Genomic DNA, 27,484 nt, shown 5'->3' with positions numbered 1-27,484 from the left:
TATTAATATTTTGATTTAGCTTTTATTTGTATTTTTCAGTTTTCAGATTTTTATTTAGGTTTTAGTGATTTTGATATATGCTTTTGTCATTTTTCTTACTTTTGGCTTTTTAAAAATATATACATTTCTATTTAGTTGTATTGTTTTTTATATTTCAGTTTAAGTAATTTTAGTACTTCAGCTTATTTCAGTTAATTGCCAAGGCAACATTTTTTTAAGTTTAAATTTTTCAAGTTTTCATCTAATATTCATTGTTATTTCAGCTTTATTTCAATTAACAAAAACGATTTTTACTAGTTGTATAATAGTTTTTAGAATAGTAATCGTTTTATATCTCTGACTTTGATATATTGACAAATCTAAGCACTGTATGAGACGCTGTTGAAATCTCTTCTGAAGCTCTAGAGGAAACCTGATGAAAAGCCCAGATTTGACCAGCATGAATAATGTGAGCTGTTTTATGCTGGTCTAGTGCTGGTTTAGTCGGTGGACCAGTGTAGTTAGAAAAACCTAGCTGGTGAATCTGGTCAACCATATGCTGGTCTTCAGCTGTGACATGTAAGATTACTGTGGTCTCTTTCTCTGGAGGAACATCTGAGAAGCAAGACACATAAACAAAAGTCTCCATTCAGTCTCAATGCTGTCTAGGAGAAACAATTGAGATATTAAAGAGCTCATTTGTGATTTTTCTTGTTCACATACTAAAGTTGGCCACAAAAAATTTCTTTAGTTGACGTGCCTCATGTAAGTTGAATGTAATCAGCAGGTCTATTTTAGCATTTTAAATCCAAATGTTTTGCCCCAAATTCAGCACAGGAAATGTGAAAAAAATCTTTCTCTCTCGCTAATAACTCCTCTTTTGTCCATGTCTTCTGTAGATTATCTCATGTGAATTTCTGTGACAATGAGTTGGAGTGTCTCCCTGTCGGCCTGCTTCATCTCGGCCAGTTGAAATGGATTTCTGCAGCCAAGAATAAACTCACCAGCCTCTTCAACATCCCTAATGGTACACACACAAAGACACTCCCTATCAGCTTCAGCCACATGCACAGATCTTTGCTTTAGCAGTATAGACAACATATTCTTTAGGATGGCATTAACTACTCAATCGCACACACTCTGTTTGTTTTATCGCTCACCTACAGCGGTTTCAGGAGTTCGATTCAGGATCACTTTACTGCACTGGGACTTTACTTGAAATTAAAATGTTTATTTCCTGCTCCTTAGCAGACATTATTTTCCTTTCATCAGGCTTTTAATGCATGAATTCATTTAAGATAAGTGTGGCTTAAGTCTCCACTTAATAGTATATCTACTATTTTACCATTTAATTCAAACCTCAAAACCAAAATGTCATTCATGTCGAACAATTTGCTTGAATAGGTGCTCCTTCACAATGAATGACACTAGCTTCCTAACATATTCTTTCTCTTTTTTGCCTCTGTAGTAAACACTTGATTTTGCACATTATTTAATTCATGTAATGAAAACAGCAAGTATACAGTTACTCTGAATGGTTGTTCAGCATTACATGGTTTTAAGGGGTTATCATCGCAGATGTGTATTAGTATGAACAGGCGTTTTTCTGCTGCAGGCACTAACTGGATCGGCCTGCGTAAGCTGCAGGAGCTGGACGTGTCCGATAACAGCCTGACGGATCTTCCCTCCTCCATACTGCACTGTCTGAAGGCCCTCAGCTGTCTCAATGTCAGCAGAAACAAACTCACCAGCTTCCCGGATCCCTGGGCCTGTCCTCTGGTGTGTTACTGCTGCAAACACAATATAATCACACGTGTTTAGTGCAGTCTATAGGGCTCGAGAACCTAAATTTTTAGCAACATATTTTTAAAGGAAGGTATGATTTTGTTTTATTGTTTTGCTGTTTATTTTATTTGTGTTTTTATTATTATTTATTTTATTATTTTATTAATTATTTGAATGTTTTCTTATTTTATTGTTTTGTTGTTTTTTTGTTCTATATTTTATTTTATATAATTTTGTTGTTTTTATTTGATTTATTTATTTGCTTTGTTTTTATGTATTTGTTTTTATGAGGTTATTGTCATTTTTATTATTAATTGTTTTTATTTTAGTTTTTTTTGTTTTGTTTAATTTATTTTATCATATTATCATTGTTTATTAGCATTTTTTTAATTATTTTGTTTTATTTTCTTTTAGACGACCAAAATATTAAAAATAAAATAATAAATATGGAACTGAAAATGTGCATTTTAATGCAGTTAAATACATAAATGTATTTACGAAAACTAACAGCAGTTACAATCAAAGGAAACAAAATGTTGCATGAATTTCACAGTTTTGCATTTTGGGTTAAATGAATGCCATAGTTATGTACCATGGTATGATGGATAGCAGTACTAATAGATAGTAGATACATCAATAAATATCTTGGTACATTTTGTTAGAATATTAGAATATGATGATAATCAGGGATAATTTCACCCCACAGAAAATCTGCAAAGCTTCAAACAACCAGATCGAGGTTCTTCCCGACACCATCTCCATCTTCTGGAAGACTCATCTGAGGGAGGTGGACTTCTCTGAGAACGTCCTGAAGGAGCTGCCCTCCTACATATTTGAGCTGGAGGTAAGGAGCACCCCTGCTAACAACTCAACTAGTGTGAACCAGACCACCATTTTGACTGAAGAACATCTTGAACCATTATTCCCCCCCCCCCCCCCCCATTTGTCTGGACATTGTATCTAAATCAGCATAAAATTCTTATACATCTTTTTACATTTTAATTAATTTATCATAGCTTTTGCATTGTGGTACTGAGAATTTCTGAGGGAAATGTGCTTAACTAAACTACCCTTTTTTTCTGTCAGCAAACTATAATTTCTTGCTTTTGAAATATAGTGAAATATGGACATCAGGCATGTTTCTGACAGGTTTCGTGAGATTCTCCCTCTAACATCCTGCTCAGATCCTTTAATTCATTTGGGAAGAGTTTGTTTTCTTGGATTTGAGATGGCCAGTTTCTTTGGTCTAACAGCACTCAGTTTCTTTTGTCTTTACCTCATGGTGGCGCTCTTCTCACAGTAAAGGTCATTTGTAGCACATCTGAATGATGGTGGGATTTCCTTCTGTATCTCCTTCATGGTGATAGATACCAATGAATCAGGAAGAAAGTGCAGGGATAATAACAGTTTTTTACACTAGTAAGTTTGTAAGACACCAAGTGTGTCATGAAGTGTTTCCAAACGTACGGCAGAACAGCTCGGGGATTTTATAGTTGTTGAGTTTTTATTAACTTCACTGTCAGTTTCACAACTGGCAAGATGTCAACACAGCCAACGACAGAGCGAGAAATAGAGATTGCAAACTAGAGAGCTTAAGAAAGTGTATAAGAAATAAGGGAACAGGTGTTTCTTGATTTAAAATTCAATTTAATGCTCGAACAGTTTGACTTTAAAATCTCTGCTCTTTTAAATACTAAATATTTATGCAGTCTCTGAGCAAAGACGATGATTACACAGTGAAGTACGAGTCAAAACTGACAATGTATAAGGATATCACACTTAAACAAACAGACACTGTGTGTTTAGATACAGATAACATGTTTAGGAGAAGGTGAGCCTCACTGATTTGAACAAACCCCTAAACTTAAATACTTAACTTCTGCATGTAACTCGTCCCATTGTTTGTGCTACAGATGTTGTTGATTCCTCAAATCATGCAGCCTGAGAAGAGGTGTTCTGTTTCTCTTTTCTCTTGATGGACAAAAAATGGGCAAAAAAAATAAAAAAAATCGCATGGACTTGCATAGAGACATGAGTGTGGGCTCTTTTGACTTGGACCACAGACAGACCACCCAGAATGCCCTAGCAACTTCATAGCAATGCTCTGGCAACCTCAAACAAAAACCTCTAGCATCGTGGTGGCAAGCTTTGCTTTGGATTACACCATTCACATTTTCCTATTTTGTTTGATTCTTTTTATTTTATATATATATATATATATATATATATATATAGAGAGAGAGAGATTTATACATTTTTTATTTTTTTCATTTTATTGTCGTTTTTTATTTTATGATTTCATTATTATTTTATTTCGTTTTTTATTTTTGTTTTTATTTTAATATTAGTTATTTTTATTATTAATTATTATTATTATTATTATTTTTATTATTTTGTTGTATTTCTTTTTTTTATTTCTTATTTTGTGTTTTTCTGTTTTATTCTTATTTTATTTTATTATTTTGTTGTATTTCTTGATTTTTATTTTTTTTTAATTTCTTATCTTAGTTTGTGTTTTTCTGTTTTATTCTTATTTTATTTTATTATTTTGCTGTTGTTTTTATATTTTATTTTATTTTCATTTTATGATTTCATTTATTTGAATTTTTAATATTACTTATTTTTATTATTAATATATTGTATTATTTTGTTGTATTTCTTTATATTTCTTATTCTTTTTTTGATGTTTATTTTATTTTTTTAATTTTATTTTACTTTGCAGAGATTTATTAGTAGTCATTTAAGGGTAGTAGGCATCCAGTTTTCTTAACCTCTGTATACAAAACTTGACATAACAGATAAATGTTTTATATGTGCTAGTAAGTTCACACTTGCAAAATTTCTTACATTATTGCTTAAAGTACGAGGCCAGCGATGATGCATCATGTTTATACCTCCAGGAGTGTGCATCACAAAGATCACTGTGTGTGTTTTAGGCCATTGTGTCTCTGAAGTTGTGTGGGAACCAAATCTCTACTCTGCCCATTCCCAACAAATGGAAATGCTCTTGTCTCCGAACACTAGACCTGTCCAGAAACCAGCTGGGGAAGTAGGTCAAACTCACACACACACATATACTGTATGTGTATATACACATATACACACAGAAAGGCTCTGTTCCAAAACCTAGTGAGCCTACATAGCCTGCATTTTAATGCATCCTTAGGCACATCACCAATCTGAAGGCTGTTCATAATTATGCCTTTTATGATAACCTCTTTTGCACAATGCTAATGCTGTGAAAGCATAAAAATAGGTAACAATTTTTTTTTTATTGAATAAATTATATGTATATTAATAATCAACATTATGTGCACATTATGCATTATGGGATTGCCTTCACTACAAAGGATACGTGTGATGCTGCCTTATAATTTAGAACACAGCAGAATTATGTTGGAAAAAAATATTCTTCTAGCCCTTTTAGATCACTAATACATATTCACAGTCATTGTGGTTTTATACAGACATTTGAATGAAATATTGTGAATATCTGAAATCGAATGTGCTGTGCTGAATGTTATTTTAGGACTGGAGAGCCGACCAAAACCAGGAAACTGGCCTTCTTCACTACGTGGCAGAGACGGGACCCAGAGCCAGGTACAGTACATTCAAACACTGTGGTTACGTTGCCATGGCACAGTACAGTTTCACACTGTAATTATGGTATTACCAGCCCTGAAGGGAGTTTACCAAACTTACCACAGAGAAACTGCCCTGGCAGTAGAACTAGAGTAATATCGCCATGGTAATAATGTTTTGTTGAGACTGTGACAAGTGTGTGGATTGTTTTAGTAATGGCATCAGAAACTAAAATAAAACCCTTTCAAACTGATCCAAAATTACTTTTTCAACCAAAAGTTGGATTTTAAGTTCATTTTTAAGTGTTTTTAGACAATAAGGGTTGGCGGTATGACCAAAATCTTCATATATCATATGTAAATCTTCAATATATCACAATATGGTTGTTTACACTACCACTTTTTAACCTTTTTTTGTTGTTGTTTGAAAGGAAGGACGGATTAAATTGAACAAAAATTGTAGTAAATATATTTGTGTTAAACAAGATTTCTATTTCAAATAAATGCTGTTCTTTTGAACTTTCTATTCATCAAATAATCCTGAAAAAATGTTGTACACAACTGTTTTTAACATTCATAATAATAATAAATGTTTCTTGTGCAGCAATTTAGCATATTAGAATGATTTCTGAAGGATCATATGACACTGAAGACTGGAGTAATGATGCTGAAAATTCAGCTTTACCATCACAGGAATAAATTACATTTTACTAGATATTACAATAGAAAAGAGTTCTTTGAAATTGCAAAAATATTTCACTGTATTTCAATTTTTCAGTATTTCTGATTAAATAAATGCAGCTTTGTTGATCATAACAGAATAATAGTGTATATTAAATAATCATGTGCTATGTCTAATCATGTCTGTGTTAATGATAATGCATTCAATTAAATGAAAGATACTTAAGGATACTTATCTTTTTTGTTGGTTTATTAATGCAAAACAAAAGATATTTTGTATTTTTGCGAGATTATAATGCAAAGCAGTCCTAATAGTTGTATGAATATGGACACGTTTCTCATAGTAGGCCTGCATTCCGGTCTCACCGCCCAGCTCTATTACTCAGTAATATTAGAAATTAGCTTTAGAGTTACTACCACAGTCATCCGTGATCGTCCATTAGTCTCCAGGGATTTTAATTCTACGTTATGTGGTTTCGGTGAAGTGCTCATCTTCTGTGGCTCTCTTTTGGCAGTGTGTCCCATTCAGTTTCCTGCAATCTTGCGGGATTCTCTGGAAGTTCTTTTCCTGAATGACAACCAGCTGGAGTGTGTGCCGCCGTCAGTATGTGCCCTCAAGAACCTCTCTGAACTCTATCTTTCCAAGTGAGTCACAGGGAATCATGGGAAATGTAGTTTGTGCAGGAGTGCAGATCTTCATTTCTTCCACTTTATTGTACGACTCACTGGAATACTTGATTGTGATTGGTCGATCGCAGCATTCAAGGGTCAAAATATTATTGCGTAATGGTGCTAAACTGAATAATAAAAAAAATTGTAATAATTGAATTGAATAAGCTGAAATAAAATAAAATATAAATATTAGATGAAAAAATATAACTTAAAGGTGCAATATGTAAGATTTTTGCAGTAAGATATCCAAAAATTACTAGGCCAGTGTTATATATTTTGTTCACTTGAGTACTTACAATATCCCAAATGTTTGCAACTATTTGTAAATCGTAAGAAAATTGCAGTTTTAACCAAGGCTCCGGGACGTGTGAGGAGTCGCCTGTCAATTGTGTCATACCCGCGTTACCCTCAGAAACACCAAAGACACTTTAATATATTACATGTTTTAATAGACAAGGGAACAACTGTTTTGATATATTTATAGACAGAAAACTAATTGTTGTTATATAGCTCAACACGTTTAGTCTTATTGTTTAAATCTAATTTTCTTGATTTTCTGCGAGTACCATGCTTTACCATGCCTCAGAGAAAAACACTATTTTGTCAAGTAGCTAACATAGCATAATCAGATGCAGCTTTATTTTTAGTAACAGTAATACAGAATTTTCTCTATGATACAATACGTTTTAAAATGAATTGCATGCCATTTATCAACACAAGCCATCCAGCATTTAATATGATATTCTAAAATCGATCTATCTTACTGCACTGTGTAACAGTGTCTCACAGCAGCCGCCAAGTGAACGCACAGAGTAACGTTATAACATCATTTTCAACACTCTCAAATGTATCTAATATGACAAACAGAGCTGCATTACCTCATACTCATGACCGGAAAAGCGGAAGCGGCGCCGGCGCCTGTGGCGGCAAAAAAGTTCCGCTGCTCGTGAGGCGTGTGTTGCGCAATCGCTCCAGCGGCCTCATTCAGCTCCCACAACACTCGGTCCTGCTCTGCTTCATACTACAATAACGTTAATAATCGCATCCATGAACATGATTTCTTCCCGAGTCCTATCCCTATTCTTTTGCACCGTCCGTTGAGTTGAAGACCACATGTCCCAAGATTCTGCTCTCAAACTTGGTGTCATCAAGCTACGCCTTTGTTTTGAATAGGCCTCTAGTGCCCTCTAGCGGACAGAATTCTTACATACTGCACCTTTAAAGTAATTAAAATGAGTAAAACTGAAAATAAATTAAAGCTAATATATAAAATATAAAAAAATTCAAATGACAAAAGCACATAAAAATTACGAAAACTTAAACTAAACTAAAAATAAAAACTAAATAAAATAAATCTAATTCAAAATATTAATAAATACTATATTAGTATATAAATAATTCTAAAATAACACTGTGTTTAGCGCTCTTTCCTCTCACATAATAAAATAATCTCATCTCAAATAAACATTTTCATGTTCATTTTTTAATTTAAAATGAAATTGATAAAATACAATCCCATAATGCATTGTGACAAGCTCAGTAAAAATGGTGGAAATATAGAAGAGATATATAGAGAGAAATATTGATTTATAAATAAAGTATTAAAAAATACAATCATTTAATTTAAGAAAATGTTTATATTTTAATTAAAAATTAACTTTTTTACTGATTTATTTCTGTGTTTTATATTTACTAGGCGTAATCTTAGCAACATGTTAATGCCAAACTGCTGAAATCAATTGCAAGTCAAGTCAAGTCTCATGTGTATTTCATGGAGGCGTGCTATTTATGTGATGCTGTCTTTGTAGAGCCTTACAATTTAGTCACAGATGGCAAAGAATCTCACTAGTTTTTGGAACGAAGCCCAAGAATCACAGTTGGTGATTCAGGGTTTTCACAGTGTGGGTGAAAGTCAAGAGTTCCAAGTCAAACTAATGTGCAGTACCAAAAAGACATATTCTTCTCTCCTTCCTGCTTCAGAAATTCACAGGATGTAATGATGTTTTGTTTAGACTTCAGTAGCTTGATTTTAATCCTTCCTGTCTCTGCAGTAATCCAGGTATCCAGGAACTTCCTATTGAGCTCGGGCAGCTCTCCAACCTCTGGCAGCTGGACATCGAAGACATGAACATCACCAACGTCCCTGCAGACGTCAGGAAAGATGGTATGACCCTGGCAACTTTTCCAGTCTTTCAAGTACAGCTTGTATATATTTGAAGGGAAACTTGTCGAGATTACATATAAGTTACACATGCAACAATATTCAGCAATAAAAACTCTCTTCAATATCATATATTTAGCTTCTTGCGGTCAGAATTGTCTGAATAAACTATTTTTCAGGGTGGTTCAGCAAATGTAGCTTTTTATGGAAAAGCAGGACTTAATTTTAGTATAAATAAAGGAATTAAAAGTATTAAAACATATTTGCTAATTAAAATAAAGCTGAAATACAATCTTTATTTATTGAAGTTGCTTATTTATTCCAGTTATTTACCAAGGCAACATTTATATTTTTCTTTTAGTTTAAGTTGAAGCACAAAAAACAAATTACTAACTGGAAATAAATAAAAACTGAAATGGAACTAAAACTGAAATTCAAATAAATTTAACCTAATATTTAAAAAACATAACAAATTATTTAAAAAATCAGCTAAATTTAAAATAAAAACAGAAAATATAAAAATAAGAGTTAAATCAAAATATTAACTCTTTCCCCGTCAACGTTTTTGATAATTTTCACTAAATTTTCATGGCCCCCAGAATATTTTGTTGTATGAATATCTGAACATGCAATAAAGTCAAAATAAAGAACAGAGCCTCTACTTTTGAACAAAAAAAATCTGTTTTATTCTAGCTTCAAGCATTCTTTTTTTAACAACAATTGAATATAGGTAAGTTTCATTAAAAAGCGACATTTTGAGCAAAAAGCTGAGAAAATCACGTTTTTATCAAACACTATATCTGGATCATATTCAGTACCATGATCAAAGCATAGATGCAGTAGATCGCTTCCATCAACACCCCTAAAGATTGCACAGTCCTACACCACTTCCTGGATCGACATTTCACACGGGAACATTAGGCAGTTTTCAAGCTGTTATTGTTGATGATCGCATTATTTTTCATATGCATGTGCTTACATATGAGATCGGTCATTTCTGCGCCTTCCTCGTCTGTGCTTTCGATCGGGAGATTCTGTACTCATTCAGAAGATGCGAAATAGCACCCCCGAGTGTATAACAGTAAAAAAATGAAAACCTGGAAAATATTGTGTTTGGCAGGGAAGCGTTTTCTCATAAATAATGGAAAATTCCGTGTTTGGCGGGGAAAGAGTTTAATAAAAACTATAATGATCCAAAACATTATGACCACCTGCCTATTATGCTGTTGGTCTTCCACGTGCTGCCAAACCAGCACGGCCCGCCGATTCATGTACTCTACAAGAGCCCTGATTGTTTCCAGTGGTATCTGGAACCAAGACGTTAGCAGCAAGTCCTGTAGGTTGCGAGGTGAGCCGCCGTAGATCAAACTTGTTGGTCCACTACATCCCACAGATGCTCAACTGGATTGAGATCTTGGGAATTTGGTGGCCAGAGCAACACCTTGAACTCCTCACCATTCCTAAACAATGTGTGCAGTGTGGCAGGTGCATTACCCTGCTAAAAGAGGCCACTTCCTTCAGGAAACACCATTGTCATGAAGGGGTGTACCTGGTCTGCAACAATGTTTGGGTAGGTGGCACGTGTCAAATTGACATCCACATGAATGGCCAGACCCAGGGTTTCCCAGCAGAACATCACACTCCCTCCACCAGCTGTCATCGATCCTACAGTGCGTTCTGGTGCATCACTTCAGGATTCAAGATTAAAATTTTGTGACTTGTGCCACAGTAGACCTTCTGTTGGCTCAGACCAGGCGGGATAGCCTTCATTAACCCTCGTGCGTCGATGAGCCTTGGGTGCCCTCTCAGACCACTGTTGGTAACTTATGGCCCTTGTCAAAGTTGCTTAGATCTTTATTTCTGCCAATTTCTCCTGCATCCAACATATTGATTATGAAAACTGATTGTTTGCTTACCATCTAATCTACCCAGACCTTAATTATGTGGCCTTGTTAGGAGATGATCAACGATATTCGCTTCACCTCTGACTGGTCATAATGTTTTGGCTCATCAGTGTAAATAAAACTAAACACTGCTGCTAAATGGATGCTCTGGAAATTATGACTTTATTCATCTTCTGCACTTTGAGTTTAATGTTGCTGCGGTAGAGCAATGTATATCTGGAATGCAATGAAAGTGCTTTTGATAAAAGCATCTGCCAGATGCATGTGTAATGCATCTCTGAAACTAATTAGGTGAAGAACCTTATTCTGTCTTAAAGAAACAAAACTGTTTTCATGTTGAGCATGACTTATTTTCTTTTCTTTTTTTTGCATTAGAGAACGATATTCCACTTCAGCCTCTGAAGACTATAATCTAGGATTTGTCTGATAAATATTTCATTGGTGAATCCAGCTGCGAGTTGTTCAGCCAGCTGTCGATTCATCATACAGCTGATGCGTTTGTTGCAATATTTAGTGCTTTGTGCTGTCATAACATCAGGCTCAAGAGATTTGAGAGGAAGTAGTGTGTCCCTAGCAAACATTGCTCACACAAACACGTCAGCAGCGTAAAGCTGATTCTCTTGAAATGAAAATCACACCATGAGTGGAAGCTCACAATTGACCCTTCGCCAGGAGATGATTGACAGGCGATCTAACCAATCATAACACCAAATCCGCCGTTTTGTCCAACAAAGCAGTCAGGGGAGTTAGCAGATTAATGTAGGTGGACTTGAACTTGAAAAATGGTGTGTACTGACGTCTTTCCGCAATTGAAACAACATTCCTTATGATGTTCATTCATGTTTATTTGATGCTATAGTAGGAAGAGATGATCAGTTCACGAGCCGCTTGAACTGAGGCGATACAGAGATCTGTCACGATACATTAAAGAGCCACAAAATGGTATTTATTGTTTAAATTTCTTTAAAAATGACAAAATTTGAAATCTGAGACTTTGTTTCATATCAAAAGTAACCTGTTCTGTCTTGTCTGTCGACGCGTTGTCCGTGTCCTCTTTGCTCCACGATGTACTTTTCACAGCGTGAGAACATGATGTGTGGCAAGAGATCGGCATGGCTTGTCGGACGTAGCAACAGTAACTAAAGGGGCCCGTCTTTGCGAACGGTCAATTGATTTCAATAGAGTTTGGCATTAGCATGCAAGTTCATGATGCAACACTATAATAAGGATAAAATTCAAAGCACACAAATATTGCATAGAATAGTCCATTTTTAATTTAAATCATCTACTTTCAGGTTTCTGAATCTTATGTTTGAATAATTAAAAACAATCAATATAAAGTTCTTCTATTGCTGTTATCACTTGGATAATAGCATCTACTAACAGACACTTTATTTTAATATTTTAAAGTATAAAATGTTAAAATAAAGTGATAAGTAAATTAAGAAATTGATGATCATCAAATTAAAAAAAAAGTTAAAATGGAGTTCAATTCAAATGAAAACTATGGTCCCATTAGCTAACAATGAGCAATACATTTTTTTTTTTTTACAGTATTTATTAATCTTTGTTAACTGTTCATTGTTAGTTCATGTCAGCACAAGTCCCTTAAATAATAAGATACAACTTTTGATTTTGTATTAGTAAATGTCGAAATTAACATGAACTAAGATTAATAAATGCTTTAAAGTATTTTTCACTGTTATTTCATCTTATTGTTAGTTCACTCAAAAATGAAAATTATCCCATGATTTACTCACCCTCAAGCCATCCTAGGTATATATGACTATCGTTTTTCAGATGAGCGCATTGGAGTTATAGTAAAAAATATCCAGGTTCTTCTAAGCTTTATAATGGGAGTGAATGGGGCTTGAGATTTTGAGAGTTCATTTGAGAGTGAATTCTGTAAATGTTTTCCAAAAAAGAAGTATGTCTTTAAGAATTAAACCATTTACTTAAAGACAGGGGCGTTGGAAGATGTTTTAGGTTGGGGGGTGCTGTCCCACAGCATCTATTTATATACGTAATAAAAAGAAGCATTTATCATTTATTTAGTATATAAAAAGTGTCAAAACTCCGGGAAACAACAAGCATATTGCTGAGAGGAAAAAAAAGGGAAAAAAAACGCTGAGAGCACTGCATAGCCCATACACCAGGACATTTGACTACACATGGGAAATACATTAGCCTAAGCTTGTAAACACATAAAAAAGTATAAAACGTTTTTTTTTTCAGTACATCCATTCCACTTTTAAGTTACGTGTCGCCTAGCCACAACCTACAGGTCCCAGCATAAACAGTGATACATTATAACATTTATTATTAAAGTGTCAACAACATTCAGAAACATAAATACAAGCATAGGCAGTGCTGCGTGCATGATTTGACATGGCAGAATGCGCGCAACGAGCGCTTCCTTTATAATCACTTAAACAATGAAAGTTTGTTGCGATCTCACAACTTTTTAAATCAGGATTTGCCAGCATGCAAAGCATTCAGCACTGAACAAAAACTCTGGCGTTTTGAGCAGTGAGTGGATCCTAACATCTCATTGCGTTTCAGAAATCAACAGATTTGTCTGTGCTGCAGCACCCCCACTTCCTGCGCCCATGATTAAAGATGGAAAAACATTGAACATGTCAATATAAGTAATAATGAAGTAGTGTAGTGAAGGAGACACTGAACTGAGGCACATCTCTCTCTGTCCTCGTCGTAGGTCCTGCTGCGGTTCTGGCGTACCTGCGTGCGGAGCTGCGAGGAGCAGAGCCCTGCAGACTGCTGAAGCTGATGGTGGTCGGTCCGCCCCGGCAGGGTAAGAGTGCTCTGCTGGAGGGGCTGCAGACGGGCAAAGCCTCTGCCTTCCTCAACACTGACTGCAGCATCCACACATCCAGCTGGGATCTGGAGCGGCCTGTAGGAGTAGTGAAAACTTCTGTAAGCGCCCTCACTCTACACACATACACTTGTATATGTGGTTTACATAGATGTAATGGTTTTTATACTTTACAAACTGTATATTCTATCCCCCTACACTAACCCTACCCCTAAAACTACCCATCACAGAAAACTGTCTGCATTTTTTGAATTAAAAAAAAAACACAGTTTAGTATGTTTTTTAAGCCATTTGGTTTACAAGGAGTGTCCTCATAAACCATGTTTACGTTGTAATACCCATGTCATTATACACATTTGTGTCCTCATGAACCATGTATACAAGAACACACACACACACACACACACACTCATTAGTCTTAACCAAGCATTTCATCTATCAGTCTCTCTGTCTGTCTACATCTAGCTATATCTCTACATAAGCATTCAAACTATTTATTCAGAATTTCTATGCATTGGTGAGGAAAGTAACTGAAACACACTTCGGACAAATGAAGTAATCTTATGTTGAATTAAAAACAATGTGTGACTTCATTTGAGCTTTTTCTGAATTCCCAGTCTCTCTGATTGTTTTTCAGGGCGTGCCATCAAATGTCTTTTTCCCACAATGCTTTGGGGAAATGAACAGCTATGTTTGCTTTAACTCTGTAAACATGACAAGACAAAAATAAGACAGAAAAAAACCTTTATAGCAAGTCTGGAAAAAGAAAACGAAACCATTAAAATGCCAACATTTTGACATCAGGGTTTATGAATGAGTAGCAGCTCTGGACCTTTGACCCCCAGCTCTATTTGTGGCCTTACATGGTTTCTTAGCAGGAGTTAACAGTGTTTCCATTCTCATCAGGAGCCCTGAGTCAGAGCCAGACATATATAACCCGAGAGAGTGTCTCACACACACAAAAACCCACACACACACACACACACACACACTGATGTCATATAGACATTTTCTTATAAACACACACAGAATGACCTCTTACACGTATATATCATAGACAGAAGCAAATGTATACACAAGCACACTGATGTTATAAAGCCCCAGAGATGTTGCCCCAACTCGAGCAGCTGTGAACACTTACTCCACTGCTGGCTCAAGGCAAGAGTTTTTGTGTTTTTTAAGATTTGCTGTTTAAAAGAAACTTTCCCCCACAAAATAAGGCTGCATCTTGAAAAATAAAAAAATCTGCTGATTTGCAAAAAAAGGCCTAATATTAACTAATTTGATGATGCTTAGTTTAAAAATACCAATAAAAACTTTCCATCACACAGTATTTTAACAAAATAAGAATAAAGGTTTTTCAAATTTGATATATATCAGCTTTAATGCACTTATCAGACAAAGAAAGTTTCGGTTTTAATGACAAAAAGTACAATTCAAAATGTACTGTCATTTACCTACTTAGTCTGTAAAGGATTCAGAAAAATATGTTCAAATACTCCATTTAATGTCAAAGACTTTGTTTTACTGTAACTGTTTGGATGTAGTAAAACACCCAGAAAACATATGGACCTTTTTTTTTTTCTTCTGCCACTAGCCTTAATTCTAACATTAAAATCAGGATTAAATAATGTCATACATGTGAAAATCGGCGAAGGGTTGAACAAATAGTTATAACTTGGCTCAGAGGAAGATAGGAATCATGTCTTTTTGGCAGTTTTTCTGGTAATTGAAGGACTAATACAAGACTTTTTCACCTTACAAATGGTTGTCGAAAAATGCTATGAAATGCACATCAATTTTTGTGAGAAAGTGTGACATGCAAGAGCAAAACAGGCACTATTTTTGGAATCGGCACCCCAAAATTAATAAGAAACAAGTATTGGATTTCATTCAGCAAATATGATGCGTGGCGATGTTATTTATTTACTCACCCTCAAAGTGTTCATACTGCATTTCTATAAAATGAAAGTAGAAAGATAATTGTGAAGTAAATAGGGTCAAATTTTATTTCAAATTGACTTCATAACAGGAGAAAATAACCATTGTTTCACTTCAGGAACATTATAATTGGTCCCAAAATGCCTTGATTAAAAAAAGTAAGAATATTGAGCGATGTGTCAGTGCGATGTAATGCCTTTGTTTCTACTGTGGTTACAGGTTGACTTGGTGTCCTTCAACGTGTGGGACATTGGCGGCCCAGCCAGAATGTCGACGGTAAACCAGTGTTTCTTCACGGATAAGGCTTTGTATATGGTGATCTGGAATCTGGCTTTGGGAGAGGAAGCCGTGGCCAACCTGCAGTCCTGGCTGCTCAACATCGAGGTGAGGAAAGAGTAGATAACAGAGACACTTTGAAAATCCGACAGCGTTTGAGCACTTCCTCTAGTCAGGAGGCGTCCATACTGGGCTCCTTTCTATAAATTTGAACAAAATTATTGTTTAATTGGCTTAAAGGCACTGGGTCATTCTATGAAACTGGTGCATTTGTTTATTTTTTTATTTAATGTGGTGTAAATTAATGTGTTATTGCAAAATAAATGAGTACATTTTTTAGTTTTTATTTAGTATTTGTTTATAAGTTATGTTATGTCATATTTTAATAATAATGAACACTGCAAACTAAATGAATAATGTGTATTTATTTAGGGAATAGTTTAATGATAAATAATTATTTAGTATTTATCTGTTATTTATGACATAGTTAAATATTAATGAACAGCATGTTGCATTACAAACTAAATTAATAAAGTTTGTCTCTTTATTTATTTTGAATTGATCTATTCTTTATGGAATAGTTTAATAATAATGAACAGTTTTGTCATTGCAAACTAAATAAAGTTGTATTTATTTCTTAATGCAATAGTTAAATGATAATAAATTACAATTAATGATAATATATGAATTACTATTCACAATTTAAAGCTTGTGTGATGCTAAAGTCTAAATATAGCCTATACAGAGTGAAAGAACAAAGACAAAATGATATTATACTTAGAATGTGCATATTTGCTAATACAGCAAAGAGTAGCTAGAAATGCAGGTGTGGGGACAAGCAAAAAATATATATAATTTAGAAAAATATTAGTATAACATATACATACACAAACACTTTCATTATAAGCACAATGGCATGAGCTTTTACTGATAATGTAATTTTTTGATGGACATAAATGGCACTTGTTTTAATGTGTTGGTGTTCATGTGTGTGTCCTCCAGGCTCGCGCCCCTAACTCTGCTGTCATTGTCGTTGGCACGCATTTGGACCTCATTGACACTAAGTTTCGTACCGAGCGTGTCGCCACGCTCAGGGCGTATATCCTGGCACTTTGCAGAACCCCGTCGGGCGCACGGGCCAGCGGCTACCCCGACATAACGTGGAAACACTTACAGTTAGTTTTATTATCATAACTTGCTTTAGCATTTCTTAATGGAATTGTTGTTTTGAATTTGTTTGAATAAATGTGTGGTTGTTTGACAGTGAGGTGTCGTGTAAGACACTAGAAGGCATGGACGTACTCAAGAGGCTGTTGTTCCAGGTCACTTGCTCTATGAAGGACATCAGCAACCCTGCTAGCTGTCACAAACTGGTGGGACGACTGGTTAGTGTTAGTTAAGATGGCATAAATCACTAGTCTCTGACATCTATTCAGTAAGACAAGCTGAAGTCAAACATACTGTTGCATTTTACCTGTAATGCATAAAGAGGAGTTTTAATAACTTAGTTTCTTTAAGTTGAAATATCTCAGTGTGTTTGTCTCTTTTTGTTGTTATACAGATCCCCAAAAGTTACCTAAACTTGCAGGAGGCCATAAAGGCAGAACGTCTGAGGAGAGACGAAGCTGATGAGGTTCAGTACCTGACGGACACAGAACTGGAGCAGATCATTGATCAGAGTCCTGCTGGTGATATCAAAGACTATGAGGATCTGCAGACAGGTAATGCATAATATGAATTATGAAAATAAATATCCATCCATCCAAAATTTGACTACTTTATTCAATTTCTGTTGCAGGCTAGTACTTATCTGAATGGCACAGTTAATTTTCAAAAACCAAAACTGTAATCAGTGCTTTTTGTTATTAGTTTCTTTGTTCTTATTGTATTGCTGACTATTTATTGTCTTCTGTAACTCTTTTGAGGACCTTTTACTTACATTAGTTAACCTAGTATTAGTTTTTGCTGAAGTATACACTATATTGCCATAAGTATTGGGATACCCCTCCAAATCATTGAATTCAGGTGTTCCAATCACTTCCATGGCCACAGGTGTATAAAATCAAGCACCTAGGCATGCAGACTGCTTCTACAAACATTTGTGAAAGAATGGGTCGCTCTCAGGAGCTCAGTGAATTCAAGCGTGGTACCGTGATAGGTTGCCACCTGTGTCCATTTGTGAAATTTCCTCACTACTAAATATTCCACGCTCAACTGTTAGTGGTATCATAACAAAGTGGAAGCAATTGGGAACAACAGCAACTCAGCCACGAAGTGGTAGGCCACGTAAAATAACAGAGCGGGGTCAGCGCATGCTGAGGCGCACAGTGCGCAGAAGTCGCCAGCTTTCTGCAGAGTCCATAGCTACAGACCTCCAAACTTCGTGTGGCCTTCAGATTAGCTCAAGAACAGTGCGTAGAGAGCTTAATGGAATGGGTTTCCATGGCTGAGCAGCTGCATCCAAGCCTTACATCAACAAGTGTAATGCAAAGCGTCGGATGCAGTGGTGTAAAGCACGCTGTCACTGGACCCTAGAGCAGTGGAGACGTGTTTTCTGGAGTGACGAATCACGCTTCTCTGTCTGGCAATCCGATGGACGAGTCTGGGTTTGGCGGTTGCCAGGAGAACGGTACTTGCCTGACTGCATTGTGCCAAGTGTAAAGTTTGGTGGAGGGGGGATTATGGTGTGGGGTTGTTTTTCAGGGGTTGGGCTGAAAGGAACTCTTAATGCTTCAGCATACCAAGACATTTTGGACAATTTCATGCTCCCAACTTTGTGGGAACAGTTTGGGGATGGCCCCTTCCTGTTCCAACATGACTGCGCACCAGTACACAAAGCAAGGTCCATAAAGACATGGATGAGCAAGTTTGGTGTGGAGGAACTTGACTGGCCTGCACAGAGTCCTGACCTCAACCCGAGAGAACACCTTTGGGATGAATTAGAGCGGAGACTGTGAGCCAGGCCTTCTCATCCAACATCACTGCCTGACCTCACAAATGCGCTTCTAGAAGAATGGTCAAAAATTCCCATAAACACACTCCTAAACCTTGTGGAAAGCCTTCCCAGAAGAGTTGAAGCTCTTATAGCTGCAAAGGGTGAGCCAACTCCATATTAAACCCTACGGATTAAGAATGGGATGTCATTAAAGTTCATGTGCACATAAAGGCAGGCGTCCCAAATCTTTTGGCAATATAGTGTATATTGTTAAATTTCCCTGATATTTAAAATTACTCATCATGAAATAAGACTTTGATCATATCACCCACCAATAATCGTGTTAAATAATTGTGATTTCAGTATTGACCAAAATAATCATGATTATGATTTTTGACATAATCTAGCAGCCCTAGTATGATTTTTAATTGAGTTCATTTGATTATTTATTTCATTAATCGACCCCATTAGGTTAATATTAAGCAGATCTTTTTTTTTTCTTTTTTTTTTAATTCAAACATTCTTTTTTTTTTTCTGTGAAGTTTTTAAAATTTACTAAGCAGCATATCGTTTTTTGTGCTGCATGTTACAATGTTTTAATGTTTTAAATTTCAAAGCATGTAGAATTCTAGAAAAATTTCTAAAAAATGGCCCTTCATATTAGTGAAGTAATTATTGATAATTTTGTAAATCTGTTCATCCCTGGTTTATTTCATTCACAGTTCCTCGCATTAAAGTTTAAAATAGATGTGAACTCCTTGCAACCCATATGATTGCTGTAATCTAATGCATTTCCAAGTGAAATGGGATTAAATGAGAAGAATATGGCTACATTACATCTGTCATAGCAACATCTTTTCTGAATCACACAGCGATCAATTTCCTTATCGAGACCGGCACCATACTGCATTTCTCTGACACGAGTCACGGCCTGTGTAAACTGTACTTCCTGGATGCCGTGTGGCTGTCCGAGTGTTTGGAACGCATCGTCAACCTGAGGGACTCGCGCTCCGTGGCCTGCAATGGAGTCATCAAGGCGGAGGACCTCCGCATGCTGCTGGTAGGAACCGGATTCACCCAACAAACGGAAGAACAGTACTTCCAGTTCCTGGCCAAGTTTGAGATTGCTCTACCAGTGGCCAGCAACAGGTAAAAACAATGGCTTTTTTCGTAGCTTCCGCATATTTTTACATTAAGTGCAAATAGCGTCCCTCGTTGGCAGTAGTAAGGCTCGCAAACCTGGCTTTTAACACGATCGACTTGGGTTCGAATCCTCCTTTTGCCGAGCTCACGTTAATTTTCAGTAAAATTTAAAATAATGTTCTAAAAGTGGAAATAAACTGCGAACGAGTGTTTAATAATATTAAAAGTGTTTATTGGGTAGGCTTAGGGGAAGGTGTAGGGAGGGTTTTTATTCTCCCAATAAGGGAGCATCCATTTAATAATTTTAATAAATATAATCATTTACACTCTGATATTATTGCATCCTGTTAATGTACAAAAATACTGAGGTGCAAATAGTATCTGCCAATATAAAGTATAGATAGCATCTAATTACTGTTTATTCTTATTGTAAAGAACTGATATTTTTACATGGTGTAAATAGAATCTATCGCTATTTTCACCTAGTGTAAATAGCATATCGCTAAGAAAATGCTGCTATTGTCACTTAGTGTAAATAGAATATATTGATATTTTCACTTAGTGTAAATAGCATCTAATTGCTAGCCGCTGCCTATTTTTTATCTATGAAGTATTGAGTTGAATTCCTTCAGATGTTGATGGGTAATGCATAACATGCAGTGATGCTGAAAATTATATATGTTTTATTATACGGTAATAATATTTTTTAATAGGTAAAAACTTAAATTTAATTAATGGCTCCGTCAGGCGGGAATGCATGAAGGCAGAACAGAATTGGAGGAAGGATAAGTTACAGGTTTCTCTTCAAATTATGAGGCAACGCTTTTTTGAGTATCAGGCTGCTGTGAGAACAAGCAGTATTAAAGAATAAGTATTTTTAATGTTATTGCACATAAATGTAATGCCCCCTCTTTTCAACAATTAATAGATTACTTAATCCAGCTATATGTTCTGGTTTGACTCCCTCATTAGAAACGTGAAATGTTTTGGACATTAGGCAGGTATCATCGACACGTTAAGGATGACATTATTCGTTTGAAGCCCACTTCAAAGCCTTAAAAAGCCATTAATAGCAGTCTCCATAATGGTGTTGTTCCCATGGGCTTTAAGTAAGCGGTTGTTCAGCCGCTTCTTAAAAAGCTTAACTTAGACCCACTAGAATTGAGAAATTATCGGCCAATCTCAAAACGACCTTGTATATCAAAGGTTTTAGAAAATGTAGTTCTGTCACAGTTAATGTCATTTTAGGAAAGAATGAGGCCCTAGATAAATTTCAATCAGGTTTTAGGGTGGCTCACAGCACAGAGTCTGCACTTTTAAGTGTTGTAAATGATCTTTGTATAATCAGAGATTCAGGTAATTCGGCAGCCCGGATTTTATTTGACTTGAGTGCAGTAATTGATACAATAGACCCTGTGAATCTCATGTGGTTGGGATCCATGGGGCGGTTTTAAAGTGGTTCAATTCTTATCTTGCGAACAGATCATTTTCAGAGAAGTTTGGTGACTTTGTTTCATCAACAGCACCTATTACCTGTGGGGTTCCCCAGGGTTCTGTTATTGGCCCGATTTAATTTTCTTTATATATGCTGCCTCTGGGCCTGATTTTTTTTTTTTTTTTTTAAACATGGCATGTCCTACCATTTTAATATTTAATTTAATTTACCATTTTAAATCAGGAGAGAATTGTGTTTCTAACTCACTTTTGGCATGTTTGGATGAGCTTAAGACCTGGATGGCTCGCAATTTGGGTCAGTTAAACCAAGGAAAAACAGAGATGGTGATCTTCGGGCCTGTCAGAGGATGCTCAGATATTGTTACATATTTAGGTCCATGGTTAGCCTATTGACATGTCCAAATAAGTAATCTAGGAGTTGTTTGACCCAGAACTGAAATTCAACAAGTAGATCAGTGCTGTGATTAGAGTTGCTTTTTCCAGATCAGGTCTCTTGCCCGATTAAAGCTACTTCATTCGATAAAAGTTTTAGAGAAGGTAGGCCTAAGTAATATTTTTTTAATAGGTAAAAACAATAGCTTTCTGCTCTTCGTAACTTCAATCTATTTTTAATGTTTGAGTTTTATTTATTGAGTTAATTATTTTTTATTTATTTATTATTTTTATTTTATCTGCAGGCGGGTAATGCGTAAAGTTTTATTGGCTGTCATTTCTGTGTGATGAATGTTCACACCCTATTCTCACCCCATCGATCTAGGAAGTAAATTACGAGTTATTATATATTATGCATTTCAAGCGTGCAGTGTTTCAAACCTAATTATGTCCCACAAGTGTCATCTTCTCTTCATAGTTATCTGCTGCCACACCTTTTGCCACCCAAACCTGCTCTGGACATCCACGGCTTTCGGCACCAGAGCAACAACAACATCCAGCGGCATTTTAAGATGAGCTTCGTACCTGCAGGATTTTGGGAGCGCTTTATAGCCAGAATGCTAATCAGTTTAAACCAGATGGACATACAGGTAAACACATGACAACTTAACTGACCAATAAAAGCCATAATTGCAGTCATTGCAAACACAGAATTAGAAGGCACACGCTGACAATGCTTCTGGCTGGGAGTTTACGGCAGCCTCTGAAAATGCATGGCAAGACGCTTGGCACACTGGGGCTTTCAATATTTCAGGTACCAATTTTGCTAAAATTTTTGGAAAAAAATTGGTGATTTATATATCAATATGAATATATAATAATAATAACAACAATAATGATAATGTTATGAATAATAATCCAAGAGATTATTAATTATCCAAGAGAAATGTCTTATGGAACTAAAAAAAATAATGTAGGGCGGGACTTGATTTTGTCTGTGGAGAAGAGATTCGTTGGTTGTGGTTTGATATTGGTGAATCTCATGTGAGTGACAGGTTGTCCCGCCCTCGCACCAGTAAACATCATCATTGGAGAATAGATGTTGCTGCAAGAGGAAGGGGAAGTTATTTTGAATAATGACTGTGAGGGCACATGAATTTAAAAAGAAAAAAGACGTGCACAGACAAATCATTTATAAGAAATACCACAATATTCCATAAAAAACAAGATTTGTCAATTTTGATTTCATGCTGACTTTAAAGCTTCTCTTTTGTTGATAATAGCCGATTTATAAGCACTTCTTATTACAAGTTTGAGAAGATGGTTGCGCATGATGTGATGAACATTAAAAGAGACCCAAATGTGTGGTGCAGCATTTACTATGATCAGTCGCAATGAGATTCTGAGTTTCTTGCGTGTAAAAGAACACAGTGCTGTGCTTCATGCTGAAACACACAGCGCATATATTTATTTATTTATTAAATCAAAGCCTTTGCAATTTGATAAGTAATATTGCAGTTTCTATTTTATTTCAATTTATCGTGCAGCCCTAGTAATGCATCAGTGAATTTGACAATGAGGACGCGTACATGAAGTGAGACATGTCTTTGCAACGCTTTGGCTGATTTGCATGAAGCTTGCTATGCATCGTTGCCACAAAGCCCTGATCGTACAAGACCAGTTTGGTGACATCGCCATCTAGTGGCCTAGGTGCATAAAATCCAGCCAGAAATCATTATAATTTTTCCATGATGAACGTCATGATTCTTCACTTAAACATGTATTTCTAGGGTGCTACTTTATGCAATTTTGGACCAATTTTGCATATTGTTTTTTTTTTTTTTTTTTTTTTTGTTATTTGCTTTTCCTCCTGCAGTGTTTGTTGAATCCTCACCAAAATTCGTTCAGGTCAGACAAAGACAAAACCTCACACATTCAATTACTGGATTTTATACTCCAGAAAAGCCTTAATTTTGCTGGCGAAGACACCAAACAGGAAGTGAGTCATTATCTTAGCAAAGCTTTTGCATATTGACACAATTTTTCTGTTTCAATGCCACATTGGCCTGAGAATATCATTCAAATTTGTAGCACCACCTACTGCTAAACCTAACAAATCTGCTTAATCATTCAGTATCCGAATGAAGGCATGGCCATGTAGATGCAGCTATATTTTAAAGTATTTCCTTATGTGACAAGTTCTCAGGTGAAAGTGTCGTTGAAGCTGATCGCGGTGTTCACATGTCTGGCTGGTTTCAGTGGACTGATTTTGATGTCTGTATCCTACTTCCTTTGATTTCCGTAATAGGCATTCGAGACCAAAAAGAACACGAAAAACCAGAGGAACCGCAGTACTGTGATCTACAGCTTTGCAGGGAACCAGCAGCGCAATCGCTGCAGCACGTTTCGCGTCCGTCGCAGTCAGACCATCTACTGGAAGGAAGGGCTGCTGGTCACCTTTGATGGTGGATATCTGAGGTTAGTAAGTGTTTAGGTATTAGGTATAATTTGTTTTGTATTTAATGAATAAAAGTATATTTGTTATTAACATGTCTTTAACATCATCACTTCAGTGTTGTTATTGTTAAATCATTTTTGTTATTTTTTAAGTAAAGCTAAAATAAAATATAAATATTATATGAAAAACTTAAATGGAACTAACTAAATTAAGATGAACTAACTAAATAAGATGAAGTACCAAAATTACTAAAACTGAAATTAAAGCTAAATAGAAATATTTTTTAAAAAAATTATAAAAAATGACAAAAAAAATTACAAACTAAAAGTAATATTACAAATATAAAAATTCAAAAAATGTATTAATTCTATAATAAATAATACTAAAATAATACTGTATCTGTCATCTTGTGACCCTGGACCACAAAACCAGTCATAAGGGTCAATTTTTTGAAATTGTGATTTATACATCATCTGAAAGCTGATTAAATAAGCTTTCCATTGATGTATAGTTTGTTAGGATAGGACAATATTTGGTGCAATTTTGATACAATTATTTGAAAATCTGGAATCTGAGGGTGCAAAAAAATCAAAATATTGAGAAAATCACCTTTAAAGTTGTACAAATGAAGTCCTTAGCAACGCATATCCACTCACAAAAATAATTTTTTGATATATTTACAGTTGGAAATTTACAAAATATCTTCATGGAATATGATATTTACTTAATATCCTAATGATTTTTGGCATAAAAGAAAATTCGATAATTTTGACCCATACAATGTATTGTTGGCTATTGCTACAAATATACCTGTTCTACTTATGACTGGTTTTGTGGTCCAGGGTCACATATTTTTATGGAGTTTGCCGCAAAGCATTATGGGATTACCTTCTCTGCAAGCAATACATGTGTTGTTTTAAAAATTAGTCTATAACGAGTTATCTTATGCCTTAGGTGTGTAGTCTATTTGCTGTATTTGTATTATTTGTGTCGATCAATATTTTTCCATTTTCGTACGGTGTTCTGTCCACTTTAACAGCACCAAAAGTCACAGAAATCATTTGGTTCCAGTGTTTTTTAACCATGTGATCAGTTCTGAATACATGTAAACCAGGGCTATTATCGTTAAGTAAAATTAAAACAATTTTGTTAATTGAATTAAAGCTGAAATAAAATAAAATTAAATTAAATATTAGATAAACTTAAATTAAATTAAACAAAAATGAGAAATGTTTCAACTCAGTGAAATAAATTGAAGCACTAACATCACTTACTGGAACTAAAAACTAAAACTGAAATAAAAATAAATTCAACCTAAATAACAAAATTGCTTAAAATTAATTTAAAATTAAATGAAAACTAAATATAAATCAAATAAAATCAAATCAAAATGTATTTATAAAGCACAATAAAAACAACAGTAGTATAAAAACAATTAAAATATAGATAACAATTATAATAGTATATAAATAATACTAAAATAACACTGATGTGAACATCTGACTCAGATCCTAACCCTAGTGTGTGCAGAGATTCGCATAAGAAAAGACTCTACACTGTTTCTCGCCCACAGCGTAGAGTCATCTGACCTAAACTGGAAGAAAAAGAAAAGCGGAGGCATCAAGATTATCTGCCAGTCGGAGACGAGGGACTTCTCCGCCATGGCTTTCATCACGGATCATGTTAACTCTCTCATAGAGCAGTGGTTTCCTGGTGAGGACTCCTCCAAATGTTATTGAGTTTCTCAGATCCCAGTCCACAGGCGTAACAATCACTGTAGATCTCATATATTTAGGGTGCTTTCACACTAGCACTTTTGGTGCGCACCCGGGTTCGATTGATGTACATTTGGATGATGTGAATGCTGTTTTCTCAAGTGTGCACACACAAACCGTACCCGAACCCACATAAAAAGGCTGGTCTGGGGTACGGTTCACGTGAACTCCAGTACAGTTCGCTGCTGATATGAATGCAATTGTACTAAATCACGTAACCACTATTGAAGTATGATAAAACTGTGTTCGGGTGTGTTCTCACTCACTTTCAATAGTGAGCTAGCTTTGAAAGCATAAGATCCCAAAGTCTAGGACTAAACCAGTAGTAATTATTCCAGTTAGAAGCAGCACTGAAATGCTGTTTGAGATGCACATTGTGACAGTACTAGTCTAAGATGATATAATATTAGTGACTCCATGCAAAACAAAAGTGACGACATCACTTGTAGTCATAAGGCAGAAGTCCAGCAGAAAACAAAAAGACTAAAATATCATCATAATTAGGGTGTCAAGTGTGATAATATTTTGACAAACATCCTAAACCCATAACCAAAGGGTATTGATATGGATGTGCAGCTGTTTGTTGCAGTACAGGCACTGTGGATGTTTGCTGTGTGTCAGTGCAAAACTGCTTCACACTATTTACACGCTGTCAGTCAACAACACAGGTGCAGCACAAACACACACTGAACTCGTATAGATGGGGTGAGTCATACTTCAGTTTGTACTGCAGCAGTGATTGATTCATTAATCCACACAACGGCTGTTAATTACACCAGACGCATCAGCACACACCTGCTCGATTCGACAGTTACCCATCAGGACTTCACATGTGACTCTGTGCTCTGCACAAATGTTTGTAGGGTAAACAAACTAACTGCTGTGAGAGATTATTAACAGATGCATGTAATACAATTACATAAATATTGAAATGTAAATTGAGTGTTGTCAAATGGCTGATAAATAAATCTATAATAATAAATATTACAAGATAAATCAACCCTTAAAAAATAAATATATACAGTGCCTATAGAAAGTCATCATACCCTGTGAAAAACTTTACCTTTTTTAACATTCTGGAGGATTATTAAAAATTAAATAGTGAAATACCTGGTTTGGTAAAGTAATCAGCCCCTTAGAGTATACCTTTATAAACTTGCTCAGGTGCAACCAGTCAACTTCCAGATCAAACACCAGGCTAACTGCCCCACCTGACATCAATTGTAGTGGTTTTTACTTCAGAATAAAACCAGCTGCTTCTTGAAGATTGCAAAGAATTCACCATGGTTGGGAAAGTGCTTTCAAAAGGCCTCCGGGATAAAGCTGTAGAAAGGCACAAGTTAGGAGAAGGCTACAAAAACATTTCGAAGGCTTTAGCTCTCCCTCTGAGTACTGTTCAGAGCATCATTAAGAAGTGGAAAGCGTATGGCACCACCAACACATTGCCTAGTTTAGGCCGTCCTTCCATCCAAACCAGGATGCCAGGAGGACATTGATCAGAGAAGCTACCAAGAGGCCAAAGGCAACTTTCAA

The 27,484-nt window shown here is 35.6% G+C and overlaps 1 protein-coding gene across 3 annotated transcripts in view; it reads left to right on the top strand.

The window, feature by feature from the left end:
- lrrk1 (leucine-rich repeat kinase 1) overlaps positions 1 to 27,484 on the top strand; it is a 104,504-nt gene that overhangs the window by 25,673 nt on the left and 51,347 nt on the right. For 2 of the 3 annotated variants that reach the window (XM_051901537.1, XM_051901538.1), the window contains 17 exons: positions 879 to 1,006; positions 1,595 to 1,758; positions 2,471 to 2,608; positions 4,701 to 4,813; positions 5,294 to 5,364; positions 6,542 to 6,671; positions 8,750 to 8,862; positions 13,480 to 13,697; positions 15,757 to 15,921; positions 16,816 to 16,988; positions 17,078 to 17,198; positions 17,375 to 17,534; positions 19,621 to 19,897; positions 22,197 to 22,368; positions 23,595 to 23,717; positions 24,027 to 24,196; positions 25,750 to 25,889. In XM_051901537.1, coding sequence (XP_051757497.1) covers positions 879 to 1,006; positions 1,595 to 1,758; positions 2,471 to 2,608; positions 4,701 to 4,813; positions 5,294 to 5,364; positions 6,542 to 6,671; positions 8,750 to 8,862; positions 13,480 to 13,697; positions 15,757 to 15,921; positions 16,816 to 16,988; positions 17,078 to 17,198; positions 17,375 to 17,534; positions 19,621 to 19,897; positions 22,197 to 22,368; positions 23,595 to 23,717; positions 24,027 to 24,196; positions 25,750 to 25,889 — 2,576 coding nt within the window. The remainder of the gene's footprint in view (positions 1 to 878; positions 1,007 to 1,594; positions 1,759 to 2,470; positions 2,609 to 4,700; positions 4,814 to 5,293; positions 5,365 to 6,541; positions 6,672 to 8,749; positions 8,863 to 13,479; positions 13,698 to 15,756; positions 15,922 to 16,815; positions 16,989 to 17,077; positions 17,199 to 17,374; positions 17,535 to 19,620; positions 19,898 to 22,196; positions 22,369 to 23,594; positions 23,718 to 24,026; positions 24,197 to 25,749; positions 25,890 to 27,484) is intronic. The other variant, XM_051901539.1, reaches the window with a different exon arrangement.

Source organism: Ctenopharyngodon idella, chromosome 7 (genome assembly GCF_019924925.1).
Source record: "Ctenopharyngodon idella isolate HZGC_01 chromosome 7, HZGC01, whole genome shotgun sequence".
In the NCBI taxonomy this organism is placed as follows: domain Eukaryota; kingdom Metazoa; phylum Chordata; class Actinopteri; order Cypriniformes; family Xenocyprididae; genus Ctenopharyngodon; species Ctenopharyngodon idella.
The sequence above is the reverse complement of the archived record's forward strand: the minus strand, read 5'-3'. Positions and strand labels throughout refer to the sequence as shown.